A 25,790-nucleotide genomic window follows, 5' to 3' on the forward strand; every position below is an offset into this window, starting at 1 on the left:
CTCAGAACTTATCTAAGTTCCTTTATCTCCATTATTAAATCTACATATTCTCAATGCATTTTAACCAACCAATCTTTCTCCACAGTAATTTCCTTTTCCCAAGACCATAACTGCAGATTTTTTTCCATTTTTTTCTTTACCAAGTAGTAAATTACACTCATTCCACTCTATCATCAACAGCAAATTCTTGCCAGTCTTTCTGATTACAATTTCATTGCATAAAATGTGCTATTTATTTTGAATGCTGACATCCCACTTGAGCATAGAATGTAATTCAGTTAACAGTTTGTTTTAAGGATCTCTATAGTTTTAGGCTTCATTATGAAAATACACAGTCTTTCAGATGTAGTAATGGAATAAGTATCTGCAATTAAATTAAATTTGTGACAATGAATAATTCCAATGTATATTAAAGGTGAAAAAGATGAAAATAATTATCTGTTTCACAAAACATGAAAAGTAATGGTTTAAAAAAGGTACTGTTTAACTTTATCATTTGCATTTTTGTTAATCTTAAATATTAAATTAATTTTCTTTTATCTAACCAGAAGAAGCCTTAAAAATCACACACAATATTCAAGATATGTAATATCTTTATGTGATAATAATCAACTGAGGAAAACAAACCCATTGCATGTGTATTAAATGTCACCACGAATTAACTTTCCATTTTCTGTTTGCCATGTTGTCTTTAATACAATCATCATGAAGTACGCAATTACAATTTGAGTTTTATGTACTTCTGATATGAAGCACACTGGATATGTATTTTGTTAAACATGTACCACTATAATGCATTGCTTTTATATTCTAACAGATGGCACAATGGAAGTGTTAGCACAACTGCAGAAGTCATAAATCAAACAAAAATAGAAACAAATCCTGATAATTATGCTCATTTTATCAATTACAATAAAAATATTTTATTCTCTACTTTTTATTTTTTTCCTCAGCACTATGAAATATTCACTAAAAGACTATTACCAGAGTTCTCCCTCAGCAGTCACTTTTGTTTACTCCCCTTACCTTCTCTGGACAATATGAGAACACATTCTGCTACTTCCAATTTTTAATTTCAAAGAGACCAGAAAGTGGTTTTAGAAATTATTCCTATTGGGTTTACTTTTCACAGAGTCAATGAGATTACTTACAGAGCACTGACAAACCCTGGCGTAAACATGCCAGTGCTCACTAACATCCATAACTCTGTTGCACCATAGAGTAAAGAGTTTAAGAGGTTAGGCATTCAGGAGTGTTCCTGGTGTAATAAAATGCTTCTGAAGAATAAGGACAACAGTGCTGTGTTCTAACAGTAAGTAGGGCACACTTACTGTAAACATTATGTAAGAGATTTTGCAGTGCACACTGTACACAAAGTTATGAGATACTGACTATAGTGTACAAGGAACTCACAAATCCCAGGCAGGACAATAACTGGAAACTACCCAACACTGACCTTTGCCCCTCTTGGTGCAACAGTTCTATAACTGAACTGTGGTGACAACTGTTTCAAAACCAATCAAAGGTTGCCAAAAGTATTCACTAAAGGTATCCTTGTCTGGTAATCAAAGTTCATGCAGTGATAAGTTATTTGAAGTCACAATGATTACATGCTGTACTTTCCATTTTGTCAGATAAATTAATTTACACATTTTAATATCTAGAGCAAATATTAGCACTTACTAAATTAATTTGAAATTTTGTTTTTACAGGACAATTAGAGACATTCACACATTACTATGCTGTTTTTAAAGATGTACTTAATGGATATCACTGAACTGTAAGAAGGCAAAGTATCCTCTAAAATGATGATTAGAATTATACAACTTAAAAAGATGAGGAGAAATTAGACTAAACATTTTAATGTGCACAAACCTGTAAATGTAATACGAGACACAGAAATATATTTTCACAGGTGTCACCTGAGGCTTTACACAATTCTATAGTTTAAAAACACAAACCCTAGTATACCCTAAACATTTACATATTGTGTCTACTTTATGTTGTACTGTTAGTTACCAGATAAAAGGATTAACAAAGGAATACAAACTAGCATAGGTGCAAGTTACATGCTTTAAAGTCACCATATGTTTCTGTGCATAGCATTTAGCCCATTCACCTGGACATACAAACTACTTGACCATTTTTTTTTCTGTTTTTAAAATACTCTAGAGACATTCTTAATTGGCAGCAAACCTCAGTCAATTCTTTCATTTCCCTCCCTTAACAACTGTGAATAAACAGATTCACAATCCTCATTTAAATTACAAACTTCACAATACTCCTACTCAGCACACCGGCAAAGACCCCCTGCAGCTTTATACCAAAATGTAAAGATATTTATCAAATACTTTCAAACAAGCAAACAATAAAATGTACCCATTATCCCCTAGTATTTTTAAAGTGTGAAATTTAATGGCATTTTTTTTTTCATGCTTTAAATTATTTTTGTTGAAAAGGAGAGGGACAAAGTCAGGAAATAGAGATGTAACTAGAGGAAAAAAAATAGTATCCAATTTACTGGAGCTTATCAGCATTAACCCAAAAAAAAACACAGGCAGAGCAGGAGGTGTCAGGAGTTCATATTGCAATTATACACACAGTGCCTTTCAATTCCATGCTTTTAAATCAAGACATAAATAACAATCATCTAGTCCTCACCAAATCCAAAACTGAAGTAAGGTAGACATTTCAGATAATGGTATACACAGCACTGTACATTTGAAAGAAGGTTACTGGAAATATCTGGGACCAATAAAGCCGTCATTAGAGAGTAGACAGCCTCTCACGGTTAACTTTCCCCTGGATGAGGATTAAAAGAACCCAAGACAGAGAGCTGTCTGTTAACCTCAGGAAATAAGAGGGAGAAGAACTCTGTCAGAGCCTGCACAAGGGTATACTGACTAGGATGGGTCAATACTCAAAATTAGTAGGTTTTCGAGGAAGGAAAAGTATCAGTAATATGCCTAGGTTAACATTTATGAATTTGTATCATACAGTAGCTGGTAGGGCATCCCCATGTGGACTCTCTGTGTGTATTTCATAACTACTATTTATATTATTTGTTACATTCTACCATGTTTCTTCTCGTCAGCAGAAAGGATTTGCCTAAGGTTGCTAAATGTTCTCCATTGTTGAAAACCCACAGATGACTCAGTTTTACCTTCTCCCCAAAAATCAACAAACCAAATAATACTGGATGCCCTATTGTGTCAGCTTGTAAATGTCCCACTACTAATATTTCAGTTTTACTCAACAGTCTTATGAGACCACTGGTTGAAGGTCTCCTTTTAAATTTAAAATATACTAACTGCTGTATGTTCTCCAGTTGTTTGCTGTTGTTTGACAGCTTTAGGTTTCACAGTCCTAACTGCTTTGTTGTTACCATGGACATTACCTCTCTATTATTATTTGGTGATGCTGAACTTTTGCTAGCATTCTGGGCACTGGAGTTTTCTTAGAGTAATTACTTCATATTAAATATTTCTCTATATGATTAGGGAAGCATACTTGATCAGAAAAAAATGTACTATACTATCTCTTATCTGTGATGTATTAATTGTATGGAAATCTTAAATTCGAAAAAAATAAAGATCATGAACGAACAGAAATCAGTCGATATCTTTTATTTTTTGATAAAAGAAAATTACATTAAAACAAACAAAATAATGTTATGCTGCAAACTGCAGATTGATTGGCATTGTACCATTTTTCATTTACTATTATCTACTGGTACTTTGAAAATTAGCTGAATGATTATAAATAAATAAAAAATACAACAAGGTCCAAAGCCTGCAATCTGTGAGAAAGTAAAATATAAAATGAAACTAATCAATAAATACATTTTTTGTGTGCATTGCCTGCCATTCAAAAGACAACTGTGTCTTTTTCGAAAGTCTTTTTGACCCACTAAAAATTAGTTACTTAATTTACTGTTATATCTTTTTATCATATATTTAAGAGTAAAGAAAATCATAAAAAAAGGAAAACTTTAAAACGTCAAGCTGAGCTGGAACTGGCCTGTTTTTTTGCTTTTTGTTTTTCAATCCAGTTATTTATTTAGCTTCACACTACATGTTACAAAAGGGGGAATCCTAATTATGTGTCAGAGAACACTGCACAATTTCCAGAACACATATAGCTGGCAAAATGAATTCATAAAAAATGCAAATCACAGTTTAAAATGAACTGCTGTTAGCAAAGTGCAAAAGGAAACTAACAACTGAGATCTTTAAATGTTCCAAGGACTTGCCCTGTTAAATTACAATCTGGCCTTTTTCATTCTAACCTTGCCTTTAAATTACCAATCATTCTTTAGTTCACATTATGGTTTTCATTACAACATAAACAGAGGCTGGATGAGTGACCTGATCAAGGTTAGCCAAGAGCTTATGACTCCCATTTTAACCTACTATACCACATCAAATTCAGACACTCCTGCACAAGAATGATTACAACGCATAGGTAGAAAAATAAAAACTTTTACCTTATAGGTCGACTTTCTTTGCTGTCAAATAAGGAGAAAAAGACCTCAAGTTCTTCTCCAAGGTTAGAGCACATCAGACTTTTCATCTGTACAAACAAGTGATGTGTGCTTGCTTGGACAGGAGTTTCTTTCTTTCTATGCCGATGCTCCATCTAAAAACAAATCAGACAAGAAATGTAAGCAAAGAAAAGAAGAAAAAAATGTAATGTTTTAAATCTCTACTAAAAACTGACAGAAAAAACTGAGATATCATGTTTTATTAAAAATATGACATTAAAGTTTTTATTTTTCCATTGGGGACAAATAAAGCATAATCTATTCAAATCTAATCCTATCTAAAGATTAAAGGACACCTTTTAGATATAACTGAGTTCAAATGTTACCAACTAAAAGTGCAATAACAGTAAAACTTCAATGGAACAGAAGTGTCAGAATTTGGTGAATGTAGGATTTATTTATTGATTTATTTCACTTTATCACTTTTTGTGCAAAGCAAAAACATTTAAAATTATTATCAACATCAAGCCCCACAGATAACTAAGCAGCAGCAGATGAACAGATGACAAAGCTGGGAGGGTCGACTAGCAGACAGAAGGGGTGACAGGCTATGTTTCCTTCCTGTGTGCAAAAAGCAATGTAGAATACTATTAAAAGGAAATGCCTGGTCTTTGCAATATTGCATCTTATGGCTAAAGGTCTTTGACAAGTCAGGTGTCACTGCAGCATCAGGGGCTCATCCTTAGACATTCAGGATGAAAATGATCCTTGGCTGATTCTGAAGTGTTGACATAATGTGGAGGTGATTTTGGTTACAGTTAAACCTTTTTTACCATTACATGTGTTCAATAAATGACACTAACAGTCCTTCATTCTAGTCAATAAACCAGCGTTAAGTTTAGGAGTCAAACGGTGTAGAAGAAACTTAAGTAGTAGGATTTCAAAATAGTACTGGAAATGTGCATATTCCATTCCATATGGTTACATTATTCTTCATTTGATTTAATACATATTAGTTAGATGATTGTCAAATGTTTAGTAAAGATTTTATGGTGAATGTCAAAAAAAGCAGTTTTTTTGCCTGCTGTGTTAACAGCCATACAACTCTGAAATAACTAAGCAATACGTTCAGAGTAGAGAGAGTGGCCATCATAAAATTTTGTTCTTTAATAAGCCCATGTGTGAAAGTATATATTCCTAGTACCCCTCAATCTCCTTATCAATGTATGCATGTTAAAAATGACAAAGAAGTGTTTCTAAAAATAAACATTTTATCCAAATCAAAAGCATTCAACAAAACAGATTCATCATTTCATGAGATACTGAAGTCAGAGGTAAATGGACATTTATGGAAGAGGTATCAGAAGTTACCTCATGCATCGTCTTGCCTTTTATCTGAGCAATGAACTATTAAAATAAATATCTAAAAATATTAAATAAGCATTTCAAATAAATGATTATCAAAACTGTGAAAATATATTGAATCCAAGCTAAATTGTGAAGGGAGCTTTGATGACAAACCAATGTACCAAACGTTCTGCCAGAAAGGGAACTGAGAATGTAAAGAAAGGGTAGAACTAGAATTTATTCACAAGAATGAGCTCTCAAAAAATTACTTTCCAGTGTAGATATTTGGTGGCATCCGTCCTCAACTATTTGTATTTTTCTTGATGAATATATATGCAAAATAAGTATAGTGGCACAAAACCAAAAATAATTTATTATACAGATCAGGATTCACAATTTTTTTAGACCATGCTTGATATAAAAAATACACAGACACATACACACAATTTATATATAGAATGTATGTATGAATGTATGTATAGATAGGTAACTGTTGATGCAAAACCAAAATCAGTTTAATTAAGGAAAAATGATTCAAATTTCAAATGTAAATTAAGGAAGCATGTTGGTTGCTATAGAAACTTCTATTAAGGGATCTTGTTTTACTGTAGGCTTTTCATAAAAATAGTGCCTGCTATCTACCTACCAGCTTGTATAGTTCTGTGACACTGATTTCATCTGGATCTACCATGCTAAACTCCTTCCTTGGGACCAGATCCAAGCCCAGCTGTCTGCAATATAAAAGTAAAAAGTACACATAATTGATGTTTGTAAGGATGAAACTTCCATTATTACTATTTTTATCTCTACAGTTACATTAAATAAAAATGTAAGTCTTGCTTTAACATTTAGCCAGATTAAACTGTTTAATTCGTTTAACAGCCACAAAGTGTTTCTTAATTAAATGCCAATGAAGGCATTTATGCTATGAAGGCATTTTTCTCACTGATTGAAATATAATTATACATAATCATAATTCACGCATATAAACATTTGTAACAAGATATTATAAAGCCCTTCAAAAGATGTCCTGAAAACAATATTTAAGTCTGCTGACACAAACTATAGGTACAGTGGTGTGAAAAACTATTTGCCCCCTTCCTGATTTCTTATTCTTTTGCATGTTTGTCACACAAAATGTTTCTGATCATCAAACACATTTAACCATTAGTCAAATATAACACAAGTAAACACAAAATGCAGTTTGTAAATGGTGGTTTTTATTATTTAGGGAGAAAAAAAAATCCAAACCTACATGGCCCTGTGTGAAAAAGTAATTGCCCCCTGAACCTAATAACTGGTTGGGCCACCCTTAGCAGCAATAACTGCAATCAAGCGTTTGCGATAACTTGCAATGAGTCTTTCACAGCGCTCTGGAGGAATTTTGGCCCACTCATCTTTGCAAAATTGTTGTAATTCAGCTTTATTTGAGGGTTTTCTAGCATGAACCGCCTTTTTAAGGTCATGCCATAGCATCTCAATTGGATTCAGGTCAGGACTTTGACTAGGCCACTCCAAAGTCTTCATTTTGTTTTTCTTCAGCCATTCAGAGGTGGATTTGCTGGTGTGTTTTGGGTCATTGTCCTGTTGCAGCACCCAAGATCGCTTCAGCTTGAGTTGACGAACAGATGGCCGGACATTCTCCTTCAGGATTTTTTGGTAGACAGTAGAATTCATGGTTCCATCTATCACAGCAAGCCTTCCAGGTCCTGAAGCAGCAAAACAACCCCAGACCATCACACTACCACCACCATATTTTACTGTTGGTATGATGTTCTTTTTCTGAAATGCTGTGTTGCTTTTACGCCAGATGTAACGGGGCATTTGCCTTCCAAAAAGTTCAACTTTTGTCTCATCAGTCCACAAGGTATTTTCCCAAAAGTCTTGGCAATCATTGAGATGTTTCTTAGCAAAATTGAGACGAGCCCTAATGTTCTTTTTGCTTAACAGTGGTTTGCGTCTTGGAAATCTGCCATGCAGGCCATTTTTGCCCAGTCTCTTTCTTATGGTGGAGTCGTGAACACTGACCTTAATTGAGGCAAGTGAGGCCTGCAGTTCTTTAGACGTTGTCCTGGGGTCTTTTGTGACCTCTCGGATGAGTCGTCTCTGCGCTCTTGGGGTAATTTTGTTTGGCCGGCCACTCCTGGGAAGGTTCACCCCTGTTCCATGTTTTTGCCATTTGTGGATAATGGCTCTCACTGTGGTTCACTGGAGTCCCAAAGCTTTAGAAATGGCTTTATAACCTTTACCAGACTGATAGATCTCAATTACTTCTGTTCTCATTTGTTCCTGAATTTCTTTGGATCTTGGCATGATGTCTAGCTTTTGAGGTGCTTTTGGTCTACTTCTCTGTGTCAGGCAGCTCCTATTTAAGTGATTTCTTGATTGAAACAGGTGTGGCAGTAATCAGGCCTGGGGGTGGCTACGGAAATTGAACTCAGGTGTGATACACCACAGTTAGGTTATTTTTTAACAAGGGGGCAATTACTTTTTCACACAGGGCCATGTAGGTTTGGATTTTTTTTCTCCCTAAATAATAAAAACCATCATTTAAAAACTGCATTTTGTGTTTACTTGTGTTATATTTGACTAATGGTTAAATGTGTTTGATAATCAGAAACATTTTGTGTTACAAACATGCAAAAGAATAAGAAATCAGGAAGGGGGCAAATAGTTTTTCACACCACTGTACATTTGGTAGTGCTTTATAAACTACTGCATTTTTCATCTTTGCTATAAAAATGGAATATTATTTATCATATTAAGGAATGCTAAAGCAATGTGACAATCAACAAGGGTTAATACATTTTCTAGCCTGAGGTGACAGATTTCCACTGAAATATTCAACATTTTCAATAAATTAAGTAAGGCACGGTTTGACAAATAAAACCAACAGTTTTATCATGCTCACTGCTCTGATGTGCATGCCTCACATTAAAAATTAAAAATTGCATGTCTGAATTCAAAGACAGGCATTCAGGTCTACAATTTTTTGCAACATCAATTTAATTTCTTTTCTGTTATTGACTAGTACAAAATAAAATCACAATCATATCTGTTCTCATGTGTGACTGACTAGACCCTTTGTTAGAAAAACAAATTCCCAATTGGCTCATAAAAAGAAAAGAAAAAAAAGTCAAAATAAATAAAGCATTTTGCCTTTTTATTAGTGGAATAAACACCTTTACTGAACCTGAGATAACACACACACTGAAAGCACTGAGAGTCTTTGATTAAATATCACACCTCTGTAATTTAAATAAACAGTAGGTGTACACTATTTTAATCTCATTTCTCAGCTCCGGGAAAACATGCTACTAGAAGATGCAAATTAAGAATTCTTGCATTGGTTTTTCCATATTGTCTTAATATTACCGTACTGAATATGAGTGTATAAAATGTTTTCTTTTAACTATGTTGTTATTTTTAGGTGTTTGTTGCATTCATATCATAGTATATTGCTTATACAACAACAAATTCATCATCAATGATGGATACATTCTTCATGCGCTGCAATGCCATCTTGGCGCTATTAACAGAATAATCCAAATTGTATGTTAAATGTATGAGCATTTGAAAAAGTCAAAGTTGACACCTGATATGTTGCTGATAGCTTACAAATAAAAAACTATTTTAAGATATTATATATACTTTATTATTATAATTTCTGTATTGAATTACTGATCACAAAAAATAACTTTAATTACAGTAGTTCAGTTCTGATGGTATGTACTTACATGTTTGATAACTGTCCAATGTACAGTACTATGGAACCATTTGTTGGGTAAACATGCCAATTATTTCCTATACTTTTGGCCAATTCCTTATGCCAAAAAAAGAATATATGAAGATTGATAACAGACTTTATCAAGTCATGACTAATTTTAATGCATACAGTAATTGGTATCATAGCAACACTTCAAGTTAACTTGGAAAATACTGTGTTACTTTCTGAGATTCATACTGCAGATGGAAAAACAAATCTGTATTTCTGACTAAATTCATAAATAAAGTACATGAAGTTCATTTAATAAGCACAATACACATACAACAGTTATATTAAATGATTTAAAATAATTTATTTCAGAATGAATACATATTAATCTGGCAGCATTGATCAATGCATTGCTATACTGTCAAGCTATTCCAATTGTTCTATTTCTAACCTACTATTAATACAAAATGCTACAATAAGGATAAAAAATACATTTAAGGAAAGCACCTGCCTAATATTAACTCTCCGGATACTACAATAATTCTCATTTACTGTATATGTGATATAAAAGTCCATTTTGTGAATTAAAAAGTCATCAATAGTATTGCCCATAATAATGCCTATACTGTTGAATGTACACTCGGGATTATTTGACTCTAGTATTCGGTGTTGGAATAGAAATTCATCCTGACACCTGCACTGCAGACATGGCAAAAAACACACCAATTCTGTAATCCACAAGTACTTCCTCGCCCTTAAACCATATGCTTGTAAGTGTGCAGTGATACAGAAAAAGGGTCTCCTTAATGGTTATGTGAATGATCCTTCTTGGATATGCAATCTAAACCATGGTCTACACACATTTTGAAGACAAGGCTAAGAGTTTGAACACTAAGCTGCTCTTATAGAGACTGATGATAAAGGGTGAAACCTCTGACTAAGTTTTTCGTGGCAGTCCAATTTTACCCCATCATCAAAAAAACAGTTTAACGTTTGTAGCTGCTGGTGAGTAACGCAGGATCAAGCATGAGCCAAAGGCGTACCAAAAGAAATCTTTTGTCCAAAAAGGTTTGTTTTAAAAAGGTTTAGTGAAATTTAAAAGCAAACAGTCCACATGAGAATAGAGAAAGGTTGTTACACATGTAGAATAAACTTCAATTGTTTCTACAATTAATCATGAGTTATTTCTCTATGCTTTACTTCACATTTAGTATGTTCTAAACATATGGCTCTACACATACAACTGTGCACGTTAAGGCACGGTTTGAAAATGTGTCCCCTCCATGCCTTACTCACGGCAAGGCAGGTCACTAACTAAGACTAACCTAAATAACTGGCAATAACTTGTTCCATGTAAGTTACATGATTTGATCTCTGCAACCATAAAAGTAAAAAAAAAAAAATGCAATTTACCTAACTTATCTGGAAATGAATGGAAACAAGCTCCCTAACTGTGGCTCTATGATTCACTATGTGTATAGTATTTCTTTTACATTAAAAATAACCTCCCTGCTGCATGACCGGCAAAATTATAATAATTTAGTATTTGTCTAACATTATTGTCTAACATTATAATTTATCAGTAAAGCTAACCATCATGGTCAGTTGCAGCCAAAGATTTTAAATTGTAACAACAACACAGATTTTACTCCTCCAACTTGAAACTCCTGGTGAGTCTTCTCCAGGCCCAGAAGGGTATGACAATTAACTGGCAAATTAACTGCAACAGAAATGTATGAGTTTATTTAGAGTATATGGTGCATTCAAGGTGGAAAGATTGGTGTAAAAAAGGTGTGCATGTATTTTCTTTGTCATACTTGGCCATATTTTGTTGAATAAAGAAGTAAAATCTGTTCTGGGTTGTTGGTCGCTTCATGTTGAATATGGGGAGGACGAGGCAATTGTTAGTTATGTCTTCATATTGTATGTAAAACCATTAGAACTGAAAGTGGATGTACTCTCTGTTTTTTATAGAAACTGTAGTTGGAGACATTAAGAAAAAAAAACAAAAGCTACCTGAACAAGAGTCTTCTGATTGTGCAGTCTGAAAATATATACCTACAGTATTTACAACCATTTAAATGTACATGAATAGTAAAACTCTGGATCACATCAATGATAACAAAAGACAACCTGAAAATGATATACTATGTATACATTAATGTAAATCACAGCTGACCAGCTGAAAGTGGGGCCTGTTGATTTTGAAATGAAAACCTGTTTCTTTTTGAGAAAACTTTTGCACGTGCAGGTGAATATATAGGAAATGTATTGAGCTGGGATACAAATTGGGATTTCTATTTTTTAACAAATGTGTACATGTTAAGCATTGCTCAGCATTTTCAGAGTGGTGTGCCTGTGTGTGTGTGTGTGTGAGACATAAAGAGATAGAGAGAGAGTGTGTCTGGCTGTGTGGTAGGATGTGCACATCCTGACTCTTCTCAATTCAGCATAAATTTCTAAGTACTGAAATGCAACTCTGTACACAAAAGTTTTAAATGGCATCCCGTTCCTGTCCATTCAAAAATAACCCATCACTCACTTCCTATGACATGCTGCTGCCACTGATGACAATTGTTTTTTACTGCCACCCAGAACTGGCTACTGCCTCTTGGCCACCCACAATTCCAATTAATAATTATTGATTGCATTTACTATTTATTTTAAACAAAAAACACTGGGGACACTTCATGAAGTGATTGAAAAGCACCCTAACAGACAGTTATTCCTGTTGTGATTTTATATTTATTATTTGTAGTGGACCATTCACTTCTAATTATTCACTAGTAATCAGTAAGATGACACTGTGCTCTTGTTGTTGAATTTATGGAGACTTATGATACAAAATTGATTTTTTCTTTGTGATAAGACAGGAAAATGCCAAATAGGTTGAAGGCATGACAGACAGACAGACAGACAGACAGACAGACAGACAGACAGACAGACAGACAGACAGATACTGTAGATAGATAGATAGATAGATAGATAGATAGATAGATAGATAGATAGATAGATAGATAGATAGATAGATAGATAGGATAATAAACTGATAAAAACAATATTAAATTAAAGAGCAATAAAAATGCAGTGCAAGTTAAAAAAAAACAATGTCATTAAGATCTCTTATAAATGACCTCTTTCCGCCGAACATGTAAATTTTGTAAAAAATAGAAAGGGGTAGCAATTTGATGGTAGCAAGGTTTATAAAAAGACTAAGTAATAAATTTTGCTTTTGGCATTAATGGCAGTTTCAAGGAATGCTTGATAAATACTAAAGCATTTGTGTGCTATTTCAACCACTGTGCACTTCTAATCCTTTCCCCGAAGATAGAACAAGCCCTGAGGCATCTCGATCCCCTTTTTGGTGGTCAACCTTTGAGCTCCAAGTATATTACTCCTGAGTAGGTGATTGAACTGTAACATATTAGACCATAACAAGCAGCTTTGGTTTAAAATGGAGGAAAAGCAGCATAATCTACAATTTCGAAGTGCCTGTGTAGTTAGTAACTTCCCTTACTGCTACCTCCTTCACAATTATGATTTTATGATTCACCACCCTTCCTTTTATCTTCTGCACTAATAATCTGCTTTACTTTCTATGGTTCTTAATTTAGAAAGTATGTGTCTGCAGTTGCTGCAGAATATTTATAGGTAAATCATCTTCCAGAAACTTCTTTTCATAATGACTAAACATTTTTCCAGAGATCCTTACCCACAAGTTATAGTTGCCTTATAAAAGATAAAATCCATAAACCTATAGGATGGCAATTTTTATATTGCACAAAACTAACTCTATTGAACCTTTTTCAAATTATTTTTGCATTCATAAAGATAAGGAAATCGGTTTAGTGCTATAAAAGAATATTAAAACGGTGCTTCAGTGCATATTGCAAAAAAGCTCATCTCACTTCTGATACTATTTTTAATGTGCTAGACACCTTGGTTTCCTAAAAGAGTGATTTACACCATTTTGCAAAGAAAAAATAAAATATTCATTTACACTACATTTCCCAGGGGGAACAGAGGAAACTGCTTTCTCTGCATAGAATACTGAAAAGCGGCAGAGCATTTGGCACTTTTAGCATGTTACATTCTTTCATTTACTTATCAAATCTACTGTGTGTTCCAACAGTAACATCAAACATAAGTATGTGGGGAAGAAGGAAATATTCAGACTGTTTTTTTTCTATCTAGTAAACATTGTAATTGTCAATAAATTTCACAATAGAGCTGCTGCTTTCATCCACCAAAGCCCCAGCATACAATAGCCCGGAAAGAACTAACTTATGAAGACATGCTCTATGCAAGTACTCTGCTGACCACAGACTTCACAATCAGTTCTCCGATTACAGACACATTCATATTAAAGAGGTTTTGTGTTGGCTATCTACCTGACATTGGCGCTATATTAATGAAGTATAAATTGGTATTATACTAATTATATTATTATGTTAACAATAGTATACACTGTTAGCATATTCTCATCTTATGATTAATAAAAATTAAAAAAAAAAAAGAAAATTAAAGAAAAATTACAAGATTTGAGATGTAAATTGCAAAACCTCTTTAAAGACTAGTACTAACAACTTCATCAATTTTTAATTAAAAAAATAAGTTGAACATTAAATTGTATCATGATATGGATAACTTTGAGGAATTACATGAGAGAATCATAGTATTACGATCACTGAGAATTTCTTCATATTTACTTTAGTCAAAGTATTTTGAACTTAGGAGAGCACAGCACCTCATCACTCACAAGAGCCATTTACCTGTAGCTGATGTTGCATTTTTAAAATGTCTTTTTTTATCCACAGTTTTAGTTTTCCTTTATTCTCTAAACTGTTATATATTGCTATTCAGTCTTTTAACAAGTTGCAAGTACTGTATGATGTGACCCATGGGCATGATACAGACTGTTAAACAAGTCAGCACAGGTTTTCATTCCTCACCTACTTGAAGAAACAAATTTTGCAATTAGGACAAGAAGGAGGCAAACGTGTTGCTCTGTCTCACAACTGCCTGCTCAATAATTGTCATGAGATGAAACATTAATGCACACATAACTGCATACCTAAATGAATGTACTGCATGATGTATGCCTGGTTGCTATAGTATGTGAGAAGTTTGTACATTCTGATTTTCTCTACTCATCCCAAAAATGTCTTGCTTAGGTGTACTGCAGATTTTAAAAAGATCCTACCTGAGTGTGAATTTGGGTGTAAGTAGGCCCCTGTTTTGGGGTAGCACCCTTTTCCTGTCCTGCTCTTGGTGCTGCCAAGAATGACTAAGTAAGGTTATATTATGTATTATAACATTAACCCAGCCACGGGGGATACACAAACCAGTGTGTTTCTTTGAGCCAGTCCCAAGCCCCAATAAATGGGGTGGGTTACGTCAGGAAGAGCATCCGTTGTAAAATTTTGCCAGATCAATATGCGGACAACAATACAGATTTCCATACTGGATCGATCGAGGCCCAGGTTCTCAACGGCCGCCACCAGTACTGTTAGCCAACAGGGTGCTGGTAGAAATTAAGCTGCTGCTGGCCGAAGAAGTTGAAGACGAGAGGGGAGACGTGTCTGGAGGCAGGAGGAGAGGAGGAAGGCAAAGAGAGTGGAACTGAGGGTAGGAACTTTGAATGTTGGTAGTATGACTGGTAAGGGGAGAGAGTTAGCTGAGGTGATGGGGAGAAGGAAGGTTGATATATTAGGATTAGGAACAAATACATTAGAGGGTCAGCTCAGGTTGGATGGTTTGGAGACAAAGTCAGATAGGCGAGATTGCATTGGTTTGGACATGTGCAGAGGAGAGATGCTGAGTATATTGGGAGAAGGATGCTAAGGATAGAGCTGCCAGGCAAGAGGAAAAGAGGAAGGCCTAAGCGAAGGTTTATGGATGTGGTGAGAGAGGACATGCAGGTGATGGGTGTAACAGAGCAAGACTCAGAGGACAGCAAGATACTGTATGGAAGAAGGTGATCCGCTGTGGCGAACCCTAACAGGAGCAGCCGGAAAAAGACACAGAAGATGTTATGTATTTTAGCATTCTGGGGCTGTTTAATGAAAAGTGATTTAAATATATGAATACCTTTACAAATTGTGAACTACCACATTTGATAACAAAGTGGACAGTCACTGCAAAATACAAAAACTAGAATCTTAATCAAAAACAAGCAAAGTCTAAACTAAACAAAAAATGCTCTCTAGCTAATACACTGCCAGAAGAAACCTAAGAATCCAGAGATCTAGACAATGTAATAATATACAACATGGCCCTATTGGCCATGGCCATGCAAAAACACAAAAATACGACACCTGCTATCCAAACCCGGATACTAAAGGTTATTTGTAAATGTTATGAAGATGATAATAAAAATAAATGTTATCATCCAAATAAATGCTGAAATGAAAAACATTTCTGTACATCCAAATCCCAGTTGGAAATTATTCGTGACAGATTTATGACAACCCAAACTGAAGAAGTAACAAACAAATGTCTGTTTGCAATATTAAGGTATACTGTGACCATGCCAATGTGTATTGCCATGTATTCCAAATTGTAAAGTTTTTGAAATGTCCCTCCTAATAAACAGTACGTTAAAGTGAAAGGCAACATATTTGTGATCAACTCACACAACACAGGCTAGTGTCTTTACAGTTAAGTGTTTTGATACAGCTGTTTGTATGTTACAGTGAAATTGTCATTTGATTGATTGAATTCTGGGGACACTCAAACCACATTAACACACACTCAAATCATTCATAAAGCTGAATTCAACTCTTTTACATTACTGTTCTCCTTTGAACATGAGATTGAGACTTTACAATCAATAACAACCACTGGTTAGTCAAAGTGATGCATCTTTTAGCTTTAAATATTATATATTTTTATAAATATTTCTTCAGTCTTGTTTTTGTTTTTTTGATTTCTGCCATTGCCAAATACACTGACAAGACTACAGTTCATTCATCACTACAAGAATTTCTTTCCATTCACTCAATACAGTTTAATAAGGCTGTTTGCATATGCTTTATCACTTCAAGTTTCACATTCAAAGGAAAATGTTTTGAATATCTGTTTGGTTTTTCAAAATATTTATTTCATAATCTTTTTCGGAGTCAGGATATTCAAAACAATATAAGATGATACGAGGGCAGTTGACTGAACCACAGCACATGAACACAGTGTTGCTGTGTGAATGACTAAGACTGTGACCGACATCCAACCCTGGGCCATGCTGCAGGCTGCAGTGTGTTGTACTTGGAATTACTTTGAAGATGATCTGGAAGATGAAAACTGTTCCAGGTGCAGTCTTCATAACAAACAAAACAGCTCCATTTTCAGGTGTTTTTGTTGGCCAAAATAATTATTGATAATATTTAAATATGTGAGTGTGTGTAAAAAGAACAAGGCTTTTACATTTGCAGCTCAATAACTCTTTAATTGGTTGATTGTTTCAAAAATTATTTCCCTCTTTTCTGAATGCTCATTTAAAATCATATTCAGTTTGTGTCTAGCACAAATAATAAGCAAGCAAATGACCCATTTCCGATGAGATTCATGCTTGAGTTTTAGTAACAATCTTTTGAGACAAGATCCGTGAGAGGGGGTGGACACTTTGTGGGGACAAACCAAAAGCCCTGCTCAGGGAGGAGGAGGATCCTCAATTGTCTCTTAGCATATATGCATTACGACTGTGGTACATTCTACATGCTCTATGACATTTCGATACCATTACTGTACCACTGAGATATTATTATAATCATCCTACAAATAATTCTTTGCAGCAAAATTACTTTTATTTGTCAGAATCTTACACTTAATTTCATAGTAATATTTTGCAAGGGCTTAATAAGCTCAGAAACACTAGATGCTTAATAATACTCAAAAAATGTGTCTAAGTGTTAGAACTGCTCTTTATTTATTTTATGCACGTAACCTATACTTTATCACCCTTCCAGGTGAAGACAGGTTGAATAGCTAGTTATTTTATGAGATAGAAAATAGTTATACTTTAAATTAAAAAAAAGCATCTTGTATATGGTCTGCCTGAGTTTTATACTGAAAAATTGTATATAGGTCAATACAGCAGTGTACCCAATTACTACAATTTGTCATAATTGCATGCAAGATTTTTTTAATAATAATAATACATTTTATTTATACAAGGCGCCTTTCTAAGCACTCAAGGACACTGAACAAACAAACAAAAAACTTAAAACAACAGAAAATATAAAAATTAAAACCAAACAAAGCCACTGTAATCATAAAGAAAAATCCATTTTAAACAGATGGGTTTTAAGTTTACATTTGAAAATGATTCAATATTTCTAAGCTCAGTAGGCATTGAGTTACAGAGCTTGGGAGCAGAACGGCTGAATGCTCTGCTCCCCATGGTGGTTAGACGGGTGAGAAGGACGGTCAGATGGGTTGAGGAAGAGGATCTAAGGTTACGGGAGGGAATGGCAACATGAAGAAGGTCGAACAGATATGGGGGGTGAGGTTATGAATGGCCTTAAATGTTAACAGCAGAATTTTAAAATCAATTTGAAATTGGAAGCCAATGAATCTGCTTCACCGGAGTAATATGGTGAATAGATGGGGCTCGAGTAAGGATGCGAGTAGCAGAATTCTGGACTAGCTGAAGCTTATGGAGAGATTTATTAGAGAGACCAAAAAGGAGCAAATTGCAATAATCCAGACGAGAAGTAACAAGACTGTGAACAAGAATGGCAGTGGTATGGGGAGTAAGGGAGGGGCGGATGAGATAGATAGATAGATAGATAGATAGATAGATAGATAGATAGATAGATAGATAGATAGATAGATAGATAGATAGATAGATAGATAGATAGATAGATAGATAGATAGATAGATAGATAGATAGATAGATAGATACTTTATTAATCCCAATGGGAAATTCACAAAATATAATATGACGTAGGTGGAAGTAAGCAGACCGGGTGATGTTATTAATGTGAAATGGGAAAGATAGAGTACTGTCAAGGATGACACCCAGACTCTTGACCTGAGGTGAACAGGAAACAAAGGAGTTATCAATAGCAAGTGAAAGATTATCGGCTTTGGATAATGATGATTTTGTACCAATGAGGAGAACCTCACTTTTGTCACTGTTTAATTTAAGATAATTTGAAGAAAACCAGGATTTAATTTCAGCATTGCAATCAATAAGCAAAGATGATGGAAAAGAAGAATTTTTAAATGCTATGTTTATTTTTTTGGAGGCTAGTGACATATAATGGTGACACACAAATGCGACATTGTAAATCAAATTCCTCATAACCAAACAAATCTGTAAAAACAATACAACACTCTGCACTGTCTCTGTGATGGAGTGTTTTTGAACAGATAATATGAACAAAAAAGAAAAGGTACCCCCGCCTGTCCCTAACATGCCTTTACTAAATTTCTAAAGACGTGTAGAATACAAATTCCAATAAGCAACAAACATTCTACAAGTGTATGTGAAGTTGCACAGAGGAAATAAATTTTAAGTTAAAGAATTAGGTATTCATTGAGACTGCTAACATGTTTCCAAAGTTGACTAGGTCCAAGTTCACTAGGTTCTGATCACATATTCCTTAGACATATATGATTGTGCAGTGAAAAGCTGCAACATGGTTTGTACATTAGCGTGTCCAATGAACTGGAAGACTTAATAAAAAGTGCTTCCTACTTCATTTTCCCAAAGGCCAACACAAATATATATTTATTTCATTTGTTACTTATAGTTTTAAGTTTTTTGGTACAAAGATTAATGCTCAAGTGTATTTTAAATTGTCTTGCAGCAACGCCATGAACCTGAAGTATGTTTTGTAACATGAAAGATTTGTACATTTACAGTCTAAAAAACTAAACCCCTTTAAAGTTCAATGCCTGGCAACATTTGTTAAGATATGTTTTTGATAGCCTCACACAGCTTACTGTATATATGTAAACTTCACAGACTAAGTTTTATGATAACATAATAATATTTCAGCTTTTAAGAAGTCCATTCTAATCACATATTCCTTAGACACACATGAGTGTTCAATGATTAGCTGACAATCATTTTATTTAGGACTGGGAACTTACTGTTCATGAAGATGATGCCCACTACCCACACAAGTTGTACATTTGTTATTGTAGTATATTGTTTTTCAACATATCCATAATGCTAATATTGATTAATTAATGAATGAACAGACATGATCCTTTTCCCCTATAAACTGCTCCACCCAACAAAAAAAATTAACATGGAACCCAGAAGTTTTTCAGAAGTACTGTACACTGTACATTTCAACCATTCAGAAAGCAAAGACTAGACTGACAAGTACCCCAAATACTACAGTAGGTAAACTGACCCTAGAAATCTTTATTCTACAAGATCTTCAAGTATTCTAGTTTATCAGCTACAATAAAAATGACTATTAATAAACAATTTCCAGTAGAGAAAAACCAAGCAAAATGACATCTTTTATTGGCTAACTAAAAAGATTACAATAAGCAAGCTTTCGAGGCAACTCAGGCCCCTTCTTCAGGCAAGATGTAATACAGAGACTAGAGTTCCCTATGTTTATATACACACTTTAGGACAAGAAACAACACTAGTAAATCTTTAAATGAGAAATTTTAAATGTAAAAAATTAATAGATTCATTCAGGCTAGGATTAATTTAACAAGAGAGAAAAGAACAATGTATTGTCAAGATCTCTGGATAAGATAACTGTCCAACAAAGTCTTTTGAAGTTTGTAATGAGTTTTTTCAAAACAATGTGGATCTGTAGACAGGTTGTCTGTTATTCTGAGAGATGTAAACAATCCTCATATCTGGCCATAAAACTCTTGTCTCTCTTCAATCCATGTTGTAATGTATTAAATTTTAGCATGAGTTTAAGTTTAAATTTAAATTTAATACATTACAACATTGATTGAATAGAGACAAGAGTTTTACAGAACCACAATATTAATATATTATAATATGATTAAAGCTTTGGATTAAAAGCACATTTGCAAAAAAATATTTCTGTTGCAGGTGAAGCTAAAATTAAAATATAAAATACTATTTCAAAAAGATTCTTTAAAATGAAGATACACCATTTTAAGCTAAAAAGTTTAAAAGGAGTGTACTTCTACTAGATTTATTTCAGAAAATTGAGGAAATATTGTTTTAATATATTTTCCTAGAAAACATGATTAATTATCAAGAATACTATAAATGCAAAGAGTTATAAGTCCAGGGAACTCAAACTGCTCACACTCTACTACTCTTCTCAACCTAATTAATCCATTGCAGGGTCTTAGTCTCAGAAGCATTAAGTGCATGAAGCAACCTTGGAAAGGTACCAGTACATTGTAATGCTTCTTACACATATAGTACCCACACTCATTCATCAATGTCTACTTAGACACACATTGTAACCTAACCCAAAAGTGTTTGGGCTGAAGGAATAAAACCTGAATACAACCTACAAAGTGATGGGGACTTGTATGAAATCCACACAGAAGGTGATTTAGCTGTGAATCAAAAAGCTGTGAGGCAGTGGTTCTAAACACTGCTTTGCTATACCACCAATTTTTTATTTTACAAACTTGTAGAAATAAAACAAAAAATACTCTTATATAAAGTAAGATGAGTAATAAGAAACTTCAAGTATGAACTTACTCGTTCCCCCAGTCAAGTCGTGCAGTAATGTGTTGCTTTACATCCTTCATTCGATCATGAGTTAGATGCCCTACTAGGACCTGCCTACGTAGATCTAATATCTCATTCATTACATGCCATAGCCTGTGGAACAAATCCCCTTCATTCTTCTGAAAAAAAAAAAAGTATATTATTAGATTTAGTTCCTCAAGCACCCATCCATGTAACGCTAGTTTATGTTCATATAACACATCACTTAAATCAAAAGAGTGCAATATCAAATTAATATTTTTATCACAACACAAAATTGGTAGGAAAAGTGTATGTATTCTTTTAAAATACATATATATGTATTGTATAGATATTATTTAAAAAAAAAATCAAGAAAGCTTTTTAATATCAATGAAATGAAGGTGCAATTGCCTTTAGCATTCCCACAACCACATTTTAATGGAAATATAGAAATGAACTGCACTTTGCTTATAAATGAGTAAAAAATGTCTGAAGTAGATAATTCACTAAAGTTTTTAAATTTGTTAATATTTGCTTTAAATACAACTATTAAATGAAAGCACAAAAGCAGATTCATATAAATCTTTCTTCTATAACTCTGTGATGGCCAGGGCAATTTTCTGCACTATGGTGTGCTGAGCTGGTAACATCATTTCAAGAGGCCCACCAAATCAACAAGCTAATTAAAAGGGCAGGCTCAGTTATAGGACACACTCTGCACCCCCTGGAGGTCATAGTGAAGAACAGAATTAAAACAAAACTGAGTGACATTATGAACAATCCTGCACTTAATCTCTTTGACGTACTAATAATGAGAACTTTCAGTAGAAATGTGTCAAGAAATGCTACTGGGGCTCCTTTATACCAACAGCAATACACCTGCATAATGCCTCACTGGGACTGTGACAGTCAAGTCTGAACTTTTCTTTCTTTTTCATTTTCTTCCTTTTTTAGTTATTATGGGGTGTGTGTGTGTGTATATATGTTTATGTATTTATTTATTTAAGAGATTTTGTAAAAAGCCTTATCTTCTCTGGGGACATATAAAGTTCTTTCATTCTCTCTCTCTCTCTATCTATGTATCTATCTAACATGTAGCCACCTGTCTGGGTCATTTAATAACTGTTGTTTCAATAACACAGACCACTACGTATATTAAACTAAAAACCCTGTATTTAGGAACTAATACACTGAATGTATAAATGTTCTATCTACTGCAGATTAGACGCAGTTGGACTGTGATACTCTAGCCAGTTTGCAGTACAGAATGAATCGGGACATGTTGCAAGGATCTGTTTCACACAGAACTAGCTCCAGGTCTTTCCCCAGCAAAACAAAAGACGGCGTTACTTGAACACTGATGGCATAGAAAATGAGTTGAATTTTCAATCAATTCCACTCTTGTTGCTGTGTAGATTTTTTCTTCCTCCACATTCATTAGCACATTGCATAATGCCATTTATGCTGTTTGAACTTTTCATTTGACTATATACTTTATCACAAAGAGAAGATCTTCCCAACTTGCACTGGGCACTGCACTGTCTGCAGCTTAATGATCATCTCAATAAACATGCCATTCTTGATAAGTTTCAGTCGGGTTTCAGAACAAATCACAGTACAGAAACTGCACTCGTTAAAGTAGTAAATGACTTGCGGGTAAATGCAGACAGAGGCCGTTTATCTGTTCTCATCCTCTTAGATCTGAGTGCCGCATATGATACCATTGATCACAATATTCTTAGAAATCGCCTTAGTCAATGGGTTGGCCTCTCTGGTAGTGTCTTAAATTGGTTTGAATCCTACCTGGCAGGTAGAAAATTCTTGTTAGTTGTGGTAATTATACTTCAAAGACACATGATATTCTATATGGTGTTCCACAAGGCTCTATCCTGGGTCCACTGCTCTTTTCGATTTACATGCTTCAGTTAAGTCAGATTATCTCGGGGCATGACGTGAGCTACCACAGCTATGCTGATGACACACATCTGTATTTATCAATAGCACCTGACGGCCCTGACACCCTTGATTCACTGACACAATGTCTCACTTGTGTTTACGAATGGATAAGCAGTAATTTTCTCAAACTAAATAAAGAGAAAACAGAAATTTTACTGATTGGTAAAAATTGATATAATGAGGTTATTAGAAATAAACTTGCTGCATTAGGATTAAAAGTCAAAACAGAGGTAAAGAATTTAGGGGTAACTATTGACTCTGACCTGAATTTTAAATCACATATTAATCAGATTACTAGGACAACATTTTTTCACTTAAGAAACATAGCAAAAGTTAGACCTCTTATAACATTGCAAGATGCTGAAAAATTAGTTCACGCTTTTGTTTTCAGTCGGCTAGATTACTATAATGTACTCCTCTCAGGCCTACCCAAAAAGACATAAATCGTTTGCAACTAGTGCAGAATGCAGCTGCTAGAATCATAACTAGGAAAAGAAAATCCGAGCACATCACAGTTTTGATGTCACTACATTGGTTACCTGTGTCATTTAGAATTGACTTTAAAATACTGCTTATGGTTTACGAAGCTTTGAATAATCTTGCTCCATCTTATATTTTGGAATGTCTTACACCTTACACTCCAAATTGTAACCTTAGATCTTCAAATGAGTGTCTACTTAGAATTCCAAAAGCTAAACTTTAAAGAAGTGGTGAGGCGGCCTTCTGCTGTTATGCACCTAAAATCTGGAATAGCTTGCCAATAGGGATTCACCAGGCTAATACAGTGCAGCACTTTAAAACACTGCTGAAAACACATTACTTTAACATGGCTTTCTCATAGCTTCATCTTAGTTTAATCCTGATGCTCCATATATTCAATTAGTTATCATTATTGTTCATGGTGGCTCCAAAATCAGTACTAAGCCCTACTTTCTCTTCTGTTCTTTCTCCGGTTATCTGTGGTGATGATCTGCAACACCACCACCTAATCAAAGCACCGTGATGTCCTTACATTGATGGATTAAAGGCCAGAAGTCCATGTGATCATCATCATAAAATTCTTCCATGAGAACCTTAAATACAATGAGGACTGATTGAGGTCATTTATGTTAGGTAGAATGCCTAGAGGGGGCTGGGCGGTCCTGTGGCCTGGAACCCCTGCATTTTTTATTTTTTTCTCCAGCCGTCTGGAGTTTTTTTTTTGTTTTTTCTGTCCTCCCTGGCCATCGGACCTTACTTTTAGTCTATGTTAATTAGTGTTCCCTTATTTTAATTCTTATTTGCTTTGTCTTTTTTCTCTTTCTTCATCATGTAAAGCACTTTGAGCTACATTATTTGTATGAAAATGTGCTATATAAATAAATGTTGTTGTTGTTTAGCCTAAACTGCTGTTACTTTAAGTACCTGCCCTTTGTCAGCAATCTAGTCGAACAAAATATTTAAAACAATTAGACTACCTGAAATAACACTTGATTAAACGTGAGTTGCTTGCTATAAAATACTGTAAGGATTCACTACCTACTTTCTTGCAAAAGCTGCAGCGGTATTAAAAAAGGCTGCCCTTACATTGAGCTGATTCGACTCAGGCACCGCCAAGAGTGGCAGCCTTTTCAGCAGCTCCGTGTACGACTTTATTTTTCTACTTAATTTATTTTTCTACTTTTATTCTTCTATTTTTTATTGATCACTCCTATCACTTTATTTTATGAGGATTCGTTCCCTGGACACACTTAATTTTACAACGTGGGCATGGATTTTTACACGCCGAGACTCGTCTATTCAAGTACTCAACTTAGAGCGCTGAGAACAAATGCCAGTATCGGTGTGGTACCCTATCTACCCGACGAGTTAAGAAGGCGATATCGTGGCAGCAGAGCCGGCACTAAGCAAAAAATGAAGCGGCTTGTGACAAAGTGGCATTTTAAGCCATCGGTGCCTTCTGTGATTCTGGGAAATGTGAACTCAATCTCAAATAAGATCGACGAACTGGCTGCGCTGGTGAAAAATGTCAGAACCTACAGAGAATGCAGTTTGTTGTGCTTTTGCAAAACGTGGCTAACTACCACCATCCCAGATGCTAACGTGGAGCTACCCGGGTTTAGCACAGTTAGAGCGGACAGAGATGCAAGTACCTGCGGGAAGCACAAAGGAGGAGGACTCGTTCTCTATGTTAATACACGGTGGTGTAACTCTGGACATGTTAATGTCAAAGTCTCCACTTGCTGCAGGGACATCGAACTGTTGGCCGTAAGTTCGCGTCCCTATTACTTGCCCAGAGAGTTTGGACACGTCATTGTGGTTATCGTTTACATCCCTCCTCGGGCAGACGTGGAGACAGCGAGTGACATCATCCATTCTGCTGTTGCTAAGTTACAAACGCAGCACCCTGAAGCGCTTGTGCTAATCGCTGGAGACTTTAACCATGTGACGCTGGACAAAACATTACCTGCCTTCTCCCAGTATGTGGACTGTAACACCCGGGGAAATAAGACTATTGATTTACTGTATGTAAACGTTAAAAACGCATACAGTGCCACGCCGCTGCCTGCGCTTGGGAAAGCAGATCATAACCTGGTTCTGCTTCAGCCTCACTACAAACCAAGAGTGAAGGTCCTACCTACAACTACACG

At 34.9% G+C, this 25,790-nt stretch overlaps 1 protein-coding gene across 1 annotated transcript in view; it reads right to left on the reverse strand.

Moving 5' to 3' along the window:
* LOC114658995 (dedicator of cytokinesis protein 4) overlaps positions 1–25,790 on the reverse strand; it is a 432,716-nt gene that overhangs the window by 220,955 nt on the left and 185,971 nt on the right. Inside the window, 3 exon segments of the mRNA XM_051928746.1 lie at positions 4,487–4,638; positions 6,477–6,561; positions 21,214–21,362. Of these exon segments, the coding sequence (XP_051784706.1) occupies positions 4,487–4,638; positions 6,477–6,561; positions 21,214–21,362 (386 nt within the window).

Source organism: Erpetoichthys calabaricus, chromosome 1 (assembly GCF_900747795.2).
Source record: "Erpetoichthys calabaricus chromosome 1, fErpCal1.3, whole genome shotgun sequence".
In the NCBI taxonomy this organism is placed as follows: Eukaryota; Metazoa; Chordata; class Cladistia; order Polypteriformes; family Polypteridae; genus Erpetoichthys; species Erpetoichthys calabaricus.